This window comes from Lissotriton helveticus, chromosome 2_2, assembly GCF_964261635.1.
Source record: "Lissotriton helveticus chromosome 2_2, aLisHel1.1, whole genome shotgun sequence".
NCBI classification, from domain to species: domain Eukaryota; kingdom Metazoa; phylum Chordata; class Amphibia; order Caudata; family Salamandridae; genus Lissotriton; species Lissotriton helveticus.
Genome location: NC_136060.1, coordinates 482557210 through 482569616, shown reverse-complemented (window position 1 = coordinate 482569616; position 12407 = coordinate 482557210). Strand labels below are relative to the sequence as shown.

General features: G+C 48.2%; 1 protein-coding gene across 1 annotated transcript in view; it reads left to right on the top strand.

Annotated features, from left to right (window-relative positions):
* The first annotated feature begins 1765 nt into the window (after positions 1-1765).
* The window catches only part of LOC144821898 (E3 ubiquitin-protein ligase TRIM7-like), a 162393-nt gene continuing 151751 nt past the window's right edge, over positions 1766-12407 (top strand). The window contains exon 1 of the mRNA XM_078679046.1: positions 1766-2179. Within this exon, the coding sequence (XP_078535172.1) occupies positions 1766-2179 (414 nt within the window). The remainder of the gene's footprint in view (positions 2180-12407) is intronic.

Here is a 12407-nt window from a genome sequence, read left to right as displayed (position 1 = left end):
GGCCCTGGGGAGTCTCCAGGCCCTGTTCCAGGGCTTGTAGCGGGACAGGAGGGGACACTCTAGGTCTCTGTAAACTACCGCTTGGTCAGTGCTGTCGGCTGGGTTTTCCTCTCTGCTCTGCAACATCGTCATGGGCGGTGCCATCTAGGCTCACCTCCCGGCCATGGTCAGATTTTGTTATTCCCCTGTTTTATGTCTTTGGGACGGGTTTCTCCGTCTCCAACACGCACCTCACCCTATGTATGATTATGAGGGCGCGCTGCAGAAGCTGTCCCGTTCAGGGGGTCAGGATGGCATTTGATGGCGGCTGGCTGACAGGAGCTTGCACGCTGTGCTGTTCACTCCATCGGCGCCAAGCCACACCACTCTGGGGAAAATCAATTTTTATTTTATTTTCCATTTTTTCTATTTTACCCAAATGAAAGATGCCCTTTTGTAAAACACCCCTAGCAGTGTATGTGAGACTTGTGGCCTTTTTAGTCAAGCCAGTGCATGTCAGACATTTGTGGCATTGTGTGGCACGCGGAAGGGGGCAATGTTTGCTACGAAAGAAATCCCTTAATTTGTGGAATGAGACTTTGGCAATAGTTGTGTAAGAAAACTAAATGCATGGGCCAGGTGCCAGAATGGGAGGAAGGAAGGGCTCTTTGTTTATAAATAACGAAAATCAAGTGTAGATTTGTGGCATGTTAGAAGAAAAACAGCATGGAAACAGAAGAGGGACAGCACCCTTTTTCCAAGACACAAAGGCATTGGGCTAAGAAAAACGATGCAGAACAGATGGTACAGTGGTAGTTCATAGAGGCTGTGAGTGCTTTTTGACAAGTGTTCAAACCCCAGCCGGGAAAAAACGATTTTTCTATTTTTTCTATTTTACCCAAATGGAAGATGCCCTTTTATAAATCACCCCTAGCAGTGTCTGTGAGATTTGTGTCCTTTTTAGTCAAGCCAGTGCATGTCAGTGATTTGTGGCATGCTGTGACACGTGGAAGGGGGACCAGGTTTGCTATGAAAGAAATCCCTTAATTTGTGGAATGAGACTTTGGGAATGGTTGTGTAAGAAAACTAAATGCATGGGCCAAGTGCCAGAATGAGAGGAAGGAAGGGCTCTTTGTTTATAAATAACGAAAATCAAGTGTAGATTTGTGGCATGTAAGAAGAAAACGTTATGGAAACAGAAGAAGGACATCACCCTTTTTCCAAGACACAAAGGCTTTGGGCAAAGAAAATGTATGCAGAACAGATGGTACAGTGGTAGTTCATAGAGGCAATGAGTGCTTTTTGACAAGGGTTCAAACCCCACCTGGAGAAATTCTTTTTTTATATTGTTTTTCTTTTTTTAAACAACTTATTTATTTTAACAGAGTGAAAGATAGTCCTTTGGAAACCATCAACTGATAACCATGAAAGACCATGCAAAAAATCTGTGGCATATGTCACATCAGCTGTGGCATATGCCACATGACAGAGTGACACGTGTCACATGCCAGGAATGGGCTCCAACCCTTACTGCAAACCGCTGTAAAACCAGTTTGTCCACTCCGTCCAGTCGCCTCCTCGTTGCTAGGGTGCGCATGAACTTGCTGTATTCATTTTCCTCTATTACTGTTCACTGGAGTCACATTCCACATAGTTCACACGTATTGTTTTGGGCGGTGCTTGGCATTCACCAGGGTTAGGTCAGACGGCACTTCTGCACTTCCTGAATCTCGTCTGCTGTGAAGTGAACCTTAAGTTTCATTTCATTTCTCGCTCCTGAGGTACCATGGCTGCCGTGAGCCCCCTTCACAGCCTGAAGGCCGACGTCTCCTGCCCCATCTGCCTGGAGTTTTACAAGGACCCGGTCATCACAGAGTGTGGGCACAACTTCTGCCGCGCCTGCATCCTCGGGTGCCCCCCGGGGCCTGGCCAGGTCCTCCACTGCCCCCAGTGCAGAGTGGCATCTGCCCGGGGGAGGCTCAGGCCGAACCGGCAGCTGCAGAGCATTGTAGAGTCGGTGAAGCAGCTCTCCCTGCAAGCAGAGAGGTCAGGGGAGGGGGGCCTGTGTCAGGAGCACGAGGAGAAGCTGAAACTCTTCTGTCAGGAGGACAAGAAGCTCATCTGTATCATCTGTAGGGAGTCCAGAGACCACAGATCACACACTGCGCTCCCCATAAAAGAGGCAGCCATGGAGTACAAGGTAAGGAGTATTTGTGGAAAAGAAGAGAGAAAGAACTCTCACTAGCAAACACACTTTAACAACTGCCCATGTATTTACTAAACATTAAAGCGACTAGTAGTAAATAATTAATGATTCAATACCATATTGTAAAAAACACAAACCTTGTTTTCATTTATTATTTTTTCATGTATCAAAATGTTTTGAAATCTTTATCACTTCATTTTTTTCTCTATTTCATTATATATCTTTTATACAAATATTCACACTTTACAGACAAATTATATATACAAAAAAACACACAGAAACTCAAAATTGTGAGAGATAATTTTCGGTCATTGTAACAGTGAGAAAGGCAAAGCGGTGGAATGGAACTACGCGCGTTTCGGCCAGTGGCCTTCGTCAGGTGACCGTCAATCCCAGTTAACAATACATACAATGGTGTAACATAAATCTAAAGGGAAAGAAACACAAAAACATTCTTTTATTTTTTGTTCTTTTTTTAAAAAGATGGAAAAATACTAGGCGATATAGAATTTAGATTATTCTATTGCATTTTCACAGTTTGAGAAAACATAGGGTCAGTTTTATACGTTTCTATACTGATAATAAGCCTCATATATTCAACAATGATAAACTACATCTACTAACCTATGCAGATATGAATTTTTTAGAAATTATGGTCCAGATTTATTTATATAGTGGTACAGTGATAATTCTTATCTTCACAGTAATATATATGATCAATGTTTACGTTTCTAAAGGGAGACACATCCGTATCCCAATCACCGATACATTTCCAAATCCTATCCATATTTACATAGACGGAAAAAACTTGGGGGGGACCATAAGATGGAAAATGAAAAAACAGTTAAAAGGAGATAAGAAAATGGTAGAAAAGAAAGAAATGAAAAAATGCATGTACTAGAATGGATCCTGAGAATTCTATATATGTGCCAAGCTCTCTATATTTATGGTCTTTTCATAGATGGCTTCTATAGTGTTGAATTTCTGTTCATGCACTAAGACGGTAAATCCATCCTAACTATACTCACTTGTAAGATAAATGAATAGATGTATCCCGATCAACATGTAGTAAATATTCAGAGAGATCTGATTTCGACACCTTCGATAAATATCAATAGGTGCTCTAGCTTCTTTAGTAGTGTAAAATATTCAAGCAAACAGCCTGTGCAGAAAATAAACTCTATATCAGTTCATATTATGTAAATCTTTCATTCAACTTATTTGAATTTAGTGGGAAAACAATTTTGATGACGCATTATTATATCGGAGAGATGCCATCGATTAATAATAGATGGTATTCACATATATTTTGCGATATAGGCTCTACCCAATATGAATAATTACAGATACTAACATAATGAAATGCACCTCAATTACAGGAACTATCGATTTTTGATCTTTAGGAATTATTAATTACACCAAAAGTATTTAAAGTGCATCTCATGTTTGTAATGAATATCCTATATATATTACCTGATTTGATTAAGTTATGATCCTTTGAATATATTTATTTGGTCTTTTTATCAGAATCACTGTGTAGCCGGTGTATCTACAGAACAAAACTGATTCTGTGAAAATAGAAAAAAAGAAAAAAAGAGACCATATTGAACTTAAATCTCATAATGGCAAACTTAACTCTGTTTACAAAAAACGTGTACTGATCGTTTTACCTCAAGCTCTTTTATAAACTGCCGGACGATTATTATTCCATGAAGGTCCAGAATACTTGCTACCCCGTCATAAAAGACTGATTAGATTATTAAAATATTAGTACGGTTCGTCCACGGATCAAATCTGTGATAAAGATTACAACCAATTAGCGAACTATTTGGTTTAAACTTATTTGTGTTTATAACTGTCAGCCTTAGGTATTAACTAATAAGTAAACTCAGATACCTTGTGTTTCTGATAGGGCGGTGCAATGGAGGCTTCCGATTGTCTCTTTGATAGATTTACATATGGCTCTAAAACGATATAAGGATAACAAGAATACTTAAAACTAAATTCACTTCGTTTATGTTCCAATACATAACGCTAACCAGAGAAGCCCTAAACCCTCCGCTTTCACTCACATACCTCTATATCGGAGTGGCCTCTCCGTACCGGTAATACTCCTTTGTTTTCTGACAGACCTCGCGGTGGAAAAGGCACGCAAGGGTGCTTAATGTTTGAGCTATTTATATGTGCGAGATAACATGAGCCCGCGTATTTTTTAGGTTCGTGGAATTCAGATGTTTCAAATTTAGTTGATGCTATCTGATGACGTATGTAATTAGTTCATGGCAAGACCTAGGTGGCCATGAGGATAAAAGACGGACAAGAGTAACAAAGTGATAGTCATCGGCTTTCCGGAGTTTTAGGATTCGATCTGCGCCGTCTAATGACGTATATTCAAGTACGTGGCAAGACCTACATGGTCATGAAAATAGACGATGGACTAGAGTGGCCTTAAAATAACTTTTAATCGTCGACTTTATTAGCCTTGTATGAACCATTGATCGTCAGCCTGGGTGGCTATGAAGATCGAAAACAGACTATAAGAAGGTAAGTGTAGAGAGCCACCCGGCCTCTAGACAACATTGTATCCACACACACACACGCACGCCTTCACCCTCGGGACGGGCACGCCCCGAGGTATATAATAAAAGCACGGTAGACCGCTCGGGGTCTTTCCGGCATACCCTCCAGCTAGTGTGTGTGTCCACTCATTACTGTACATAGCTACGCGTGAGGCCCTGACCCCGCGCACTACACTGGCGACGAGGCCGGTTCCGCCCCCGCGCGTGCCTGGCCGCCTGTTGCAGCTGCTCGCTCCTCACCTGCTGTCTGCTGCCGGCCGCCTCTGCCTGGCGCTGTCTCTGGCCGCGGAGCTCGTCCGCCGGCCTGCTGCCTTCGCTCGAAGTCGGCTCCCCGCCCACGCGCCTCCAAGGTCGGAGCGTGTTCAGCTGGCGGGAGCTGCCTGGTGAGTGCCTCACTCCTTGCAGCTTGCCCGGCCCCCCCCCGCGCTGCGTGCGCCGCTGTCTGGGGGCTCGCCCCGCTCTGCGCGCAGCGCGAGCGCGCTTCCTGAGCGTGCTGCCCCGGCGGGGGAGGGGCGAAGTGGGGAGAAGCTGCACGTCAGCCCCGAGGCCCGACCACGCGGTGCCTCCAACGCCTGCCCTGCCCTCCGCCCTCACACTCTGCACTCTGCTCTACAGACACGGCCTGCTTCGGCCCAGGAGGCATCTGAAAAAAAACAACAACAAAGGAATAAACAAGCACAAGCTAATCCAACTGCTACCTCGCTTGGGGCTACGCCAACTCCACCAGAGGACGTCGGTGAGTGCCCCTCTGCCCGCACAAACACCAACCGCGCCCCGTATCACGCTGTGCGGCCAGCGCAGGGGTGGAGTAATTCAACGGAGGGATCACCACCATGCCCGACGACGCCACAGGGGGCGCCCCCACAGCGCCGGCCACGAATGCCGCAGCGCCAGGGCCCGCAGGCCCACCTCCACATCGCGATGCAGACACGCACGTGGTCGGTCATTCCCATACCGGGGTGGCCCCCATCCCGCCATTCAGCGAGACTGCAGACCCCGCAACTGCGGCGCCGCGATGGAAGGCGTGGCTAGGGCGCCTAAACCTGTATTTTAGAGGGACCCGAGAAACCGATGACACCGTAAAGAGATCGCTCCTGATCCTCTATGGAGGCCCAGAAATATACGACCTTTTCGAGTCTCTCCCGAACACCGGTGAGGATGATGACTATGACGCGGCGGTGGCCGCGCTGAATACCCACTTTGACCCACAAGTAAACACCGACTATGAGAAGTTCAAATTTAAGCGGGCATGGCAGACTGAGACTGAATCCGTGGACATGTACTACGCGAGGCTGCGCCGGCTGGCCAGCAGCTGCCCTTTCGCCGACCCGCGTGAGGAAATCAGAGACCAAATCATCGTGGGTTGCAAATCGAAACTACTCCGAAAGCTCATCCTCAGGCAACCGGGAATCACATTGGACGCCATTCTTGTCCTCGCTCGCTCCCACGAACTGTCGGACTCCAGAGCAGATGAGATGGAGCTGGCGCTCCGATCCCCCATAGCTCAGCAGGCAGTGCCCAAAATGGCGCCCATCAAGGAGGAAACCGTTGACGCGATTCAAAGAAGACCGACAGGCGGAAGAACACGACAGTGGCAACCCCGGGACGCACAATGTGCATACTGCGGTAGAGACCATGCAGCGACCGCCGTGTGCAACGCGAAAGGGAAGACGTGCTCGAAGTGTGGCAGGCTCAACCATTTTGCCGCGGTGTGCCAAGGAGGAAGGTACAGGCCCAATGCACAGAGATCGCGAGGCGGATATGGGTCTCGGTCGACGACCTCCAGGGTGAGACATCTGTCACTAGAGCAAGACCACCCCCCTCCAGACACGCAGGCCCAAGGCCGGAGGCCGTATTATGAAGATGAGGAGGACGATGAGGTGTATGTAATATCCTATGTCAGCCGGGTCGCCACCCGAAAGAGGCCACCACCCATGTGCACGATATCCGTGGAAGGTTCCGAAATCAGAGCACTAATTGACACGGGTGCCTCCGTGAACGTCATGGACTCTGACCAGTATGACCAAATGTCGCCTAAACCCACACTCACCCCGTCGAACGCCCGGATATATACCTATGGGGGCACAGAACCCATGCCGCTACGCTGTGTCATTAGCACCACCATCAGCAATGGAGAGTACACAACAGAGGCCCGGTTCCACATAACCGAAGGAAAGAAAGGAACACTACTCAGCTGCAACACAGCGGAAGATCTGGGATTGGTTTTCTTCGCCAACCAAGTCCATCAATCACACGCCGACAACTTACTAGAAGAATTCCCTGCGCTCTTCAGTGGCCCTGGAAAGCTCAAGGGCAAGAAAGTCAAACTGCACATAGACACCTCCATCCGTCCTGTCGCCCTGCGACACAGGAGAGTGCCATTCAACCTCCGCCCTCAGGTGGAAGAAGAGCTAAAGAAGCTCGAAGACCTTGACGTCATCGAGAAGGTGTCAGGACTGACCCCGTGGGTGTCCCCACTGGTGGTAGCCCCCAAACCCAAATAGCCTGGCGCAATCAGACTGTGCGTCGACATGAGATTGCCAAACACTGCCGTGAAAAGGGAGCGCCACATCACGCTCACCATGGATGACATCGTCGCCGACCTCAACGGGGCGAAGTGGTTCTCTAAACTTGACCTCAATGCGGGTTACCACCAGTTGGAACTTGATCAAAGCAGCCGATATATCACGACTTTCTCCACCCATGTTGGACTTCGGCGGTACAAGAGGTTAAGCTTCGGAGTGTCATCAGCAGCCGAGGTATTTCAAAACGCGATTAAGGAAGTTCTGTCTGGGCTGAGTGGGGTCATCAACTTGAGCGATGACATTCTCATCTACTCAAACACGCTGGAGGAACACCACGCACATCTTAGGGCCACCTTACAAAGACTACAGGAGCATGGACTAACTCTCCACAGAGCGAAGTGCTCATTCTACCAGGAAGCAGTAGACTTCTTCGGCTACAGATTCACGCGCGAAGGACTCCGGGTAGACCCGAAGAAAGCGGAAGCCATCCAGAATGCCAGCACGCCCAGGAACTCTACCGAGGTGAGGAGCTTCCTCGGGATGGCCACGTACTGTGGCCGATTCATACCCAACCTGGCTGACCTAGCCGAGCCCCTTCGCGCACTCACAAGACAGGATCAGGAATGGGAATGGACATGCGCGGCAAACCAGGCCTTCCAGGAAATCAAGGCGAGCCTTCTGGATAAGGCCACGATGGCTTACTTCCAACCGCGCAGGAAGACTGAATTGGTCGTGGACGCCAGCCCGGTAGGTCTCGGCGCAGTTTTACTGCAGGAATATGGCCCGAATGAGTGGAAGCCCGTGGCGTATGCGAGCAAGGCCCTCACAGACACCGAAACGCGGTATGCTCAAATTGAGCGGGAGGCGCTAGCCATCAAGTGGGCCTGTCACCATTTCCACTTGTATCTCTGTGGCCAACCCTTCACCATCGTAACCGACCACAAGCCACTCTTACCACTGTTCACCGGATCCTCCAGACTTGCCCCCCCGCGAATTGAACGATGGGCAGTCCAGCTACAAGGCTACAATTTCACCCTGGTCTTCCGGCCGGGCGCCCACAATCCAGCGGACTATCCCTCCAGGCACCCAGACGTAACCAGAAAAGCAACCCCACTGGCGGACGGGCAAGTAGTGGAGGAGTTCGTCCACATGGTATCCATGGCCGCTTGCCCGGAGACACTCACTCTGCCGGAGATAGGAGAAGCCACCGCTGAAGATGAGACTCTGACCCGAGTCAAGGTAGCCTTGGAGAAAGGGAGCTGGACTCGGTTTCTAGATGGATCCCAAGGACTTCGACCGGAAGTAAGCCATGCCCGACAACAGCTATGGCAGATCCGCCATGAGTTGAGCGTCGGAGATGAGGGCGTCGTACTGCGAGGACATCTCATTGTGGTGCCTGCAAGCCTCCAACAACAAATACTCACGATAGCCCACGCGGGCCACCAAGGAACAGCCAAAACAAAAGCCCGCTTACGCAACAAAGTATGGTTTCCTGCCATGGATCGCATGGTGGACGATATGGTGCGCTCCTGTCACGCCTGCACCATCACGGGGTCAGATCCGGCTCCGGCCCCAGTCATCACCGAAGAAGCGGCGACAACACCCTGGACTCAGCTGAGCATAGATTTCGGGAGCTTCCCAAACGGTCGACACACGCTGGTGGTTGTGGACTCTTTTTCGAAATTCCCCGTCGTGGAATTGCTTTCTTCCACAGCATTTGGACAAGTCAAGAAAGCGCTGGACCATATCTTTGCCACTATGGGACTCCCAGAAGAAGTGAAATCGGATAATGGGCCCCCTTTCCAAGGGCGAGAGTTCCAAGCATATCTGGAAGGACTGAGGATCAACTGCTATGTAAGAGTCTAGTCTGCACTCCTTGTCTCTACCAAATGTATTCAATCTTTTAGTTCAATAAGTGGTTTGTGTTGGGAGCTACCCAGTGGTCAGTTGAGCCCACAACTGAATGTAAACTGCAATGTAGAGGCCTAGTATAAACCGGGTCTGGAATCGGGAGCTCTCCACATGTCCCTAAGGTTTCCAATGTGTAAACGCGTATTATGAAACTTATTCAAGTATTATACAATAAAATACTGCAATCACTTTGATTTATGCAATTTATGAACTTATTTCATAACCATAATTTCAAAACATGTCAACAAACATTATTTACATAAATCCAAAATCATATCAATGTTTCAATCAAATTGTTGTCCACATCCATAGTAGTCATATAAATGAAAATGAAAATTCTAACATATCCCGATGCATTTCGAGTCAAGACGACTCTTCTTCAGGGGAATTTCTTAATTAGATGTGAATCTGTGCTTTGATAATCAGTGATGCGCACCTCAGTCCGAAGTCAGGCACTGTAAAATTAATGGGAAACACTTGTATTCCTACAGCACTCATAGTCATGTACATTTGTGGCTTTAGAATTGACATTCATACCCAGAGAAGGTGTGCAGTTTAAAACGATTTGTGCAAGTGATAAAAATATGCCATGAAGCACAGATATCTGATGTGTGCACGAGGTGAAAAAATGATGCTGAAACAGTGCTACCACGGCCTCATAACACCCGGGTGCCTGAGGAGAAATACACAAAATAATTATAGATATCACGACTGCAAGGAGTGTACCTATCGCGGTTCTATACAGGTAAAGATAATGAGGAAAGTGCCCAACTATAAGTGACAATCCGTTTACATGAGACCGACAATAAACGCATTCCTTACTCAAAGAGATGAAATATAAACAAACTCGCTTACCGACAACTAATACTGCCAGTTGTTAAATTAAGGGGTCGGTAGAGTTTTGCAGTTGAGCATCTGGTGTTGTTCGAGTAAAACCACTGAAGGCACTAAAGAATGAATGGGGGGCGTTAACAAGGTACCACTGTGGCGGGAAAGGTATGTAACCTAAGAGATCCTTAATAAGTTGTCTTACCGGTCTAGGACTGAGGATCAAACACCGAAGAATCACACCGTTGTGGCCGCAGGCGAATGGCGAAGTGGAGAGGCTCATGCGGACTCTCAACAGGGCACTCCGCATCGCCGTCAACGATGGCAAAGACCCGGAAGCCGCGCTGGACCAATTCCTGAGTGCATACCGACAAACTCCCCATAGCACCACACAATGTGCACCTGCGCATGTCCTGTTCAAAAGGGCACCAAGGGGTAACATCCCCACGTCTCCCACGTGGACCCCGGCAGAGAGGGACAGTGCCGCCATCCAGGCGAGGAGAACTGTCACAAATCAGAAAGCAAGCGAGGGGAGACATGCAAAACATCCTGGGTTACAGGTAGGAGACACCGTGGTGGTGCAAGATCGACACCCCGGATGGAAATTCAGAACCCCGTTTGAACCGGAAAGATGGATCGTTGAGAAGATTCGGGGAACAATGGTGACTGCCCGTCTCGGCCAACAGACCGTCACCCGCAACGTGTCCTGCTTCAAGAGAATAGGGAAGCCGGATGGTGTTCCCAGGGACGCTGATGAAACAATCGACGCCGACTCGGGCTATCAGGATGATGTAAGAACGGGGAACCAAAACTCGGTGCCCCCCCTGAACCATGACAGGCCAAGAGAAGAAGGACGTCAACTCGTCAGGCCCCGAAGTGAGACACCTGGGCCGACACCTTCCGCCCGAGACGACGAAACAACCCCGGCCGGGGCTGTTGGATCTCCTGTCCGGCACAACCACAGATATCACCTGCGGCCCAATCCTGGGCCCAGCCAAAGACTCCGAGACTTTGTTTGTAACTCCCCTTAGACACGTGTATGAGCAGTCTAGAACATGAACTAAATTGAAGGAGGGATGTAGAGAGCCACCCGGCCTCTAGACAACATTGTATCCACACACACACACGCACGCCTTCACCCTCGGGACGGGCACGCCCGAGGTATATAATAAAAACGCGGTAGACCGCTCGGGGTCTTTCCGGCATACCCTCCAGCTAGTGTGTGTGTCCACTCATTACTGTACATAGCTACGCGTGAGGCCCTGACCCCGCGCACTACAGTAAGGATAGACCTGAATTACCCATAATCAGTGTGACAGTATTTTAGTGGCCAATTCAAAGCCTAGATATGAACACGGCCAACGTTATAAACAATCATGAGATCAACTAAACTAAAAGGGATACAGCTAAAAGAATAATCAACATGTTTATAATGTATAATTGAATTGCGGGGTTTATATTCTGATAGTTCTCTAACGTCACAATGTGGCATAGATACATATAAAAATATAAAGAGCACATTGAGCATGACTCAATAGTGAACATCCACTAGTTTACCTCGGATGTATTGAGTGTTCACATTGCATATTTTGGTTACATTATTAGCGATTAAATCGTCATAACCACAGTAGGTACAGGCAAGAACTAAATAATAGATCAAGTTCATCATAAAAAACATAATAAGTTCAGTCTTCTCTGAACTAATATCCTTAGATAGGACAAATTCATAGGATTCTATACAATTGCTTGTTCCCAAGGGATTTCAAGATTCAGCCCAGATTTCACAGTGCCCAGGGTGAAAATTCAGAAAACTTCTCGTTTTCGACGGATTTTATCTACACATAGTCCTTCTTTTGGGGTAATTTTCTCCAAAATTACCCATTGGATTTTCTTCTGGCTCATGTACAAGGTAAGGAGCACAGAGGCCACTGATCACACAGTGCGCCCCATAGAAGAGGCAGCTGTGGGGTACAAGGTAAGGAGCCCAGAGGCACCAGATCACACAGTGCGCTCCCCATAAAGGAGGCAGCCATGGAGTACAAGGTAAGGAGCACAGAGGCCACAGATCACACAGTGCGCCCCATAGAGGAGGCAGCCATGGAGAACAAGGTAAGGGACCCAGGCAGAGACCACAGATCACACAGTGCGCTCCCTATAAAGGAGGCAGCCATGGAGTACAAGGTTAGGAGCCAGAGACACCAGATCACACAGTGCACTCTGTAGAGGAGGCAGCCATGGGGTACAAGGTAAGGAGCCCAGAGGCACCAGATCACACTGTGCGCCCCCCCATAAAGAAGCAGACATTGAGTGTAAAGTAGGGATCCCAGAGACCCAAGATCACACAGTGCACTCCCCATAACGGTAGGGTGACACAGAGAA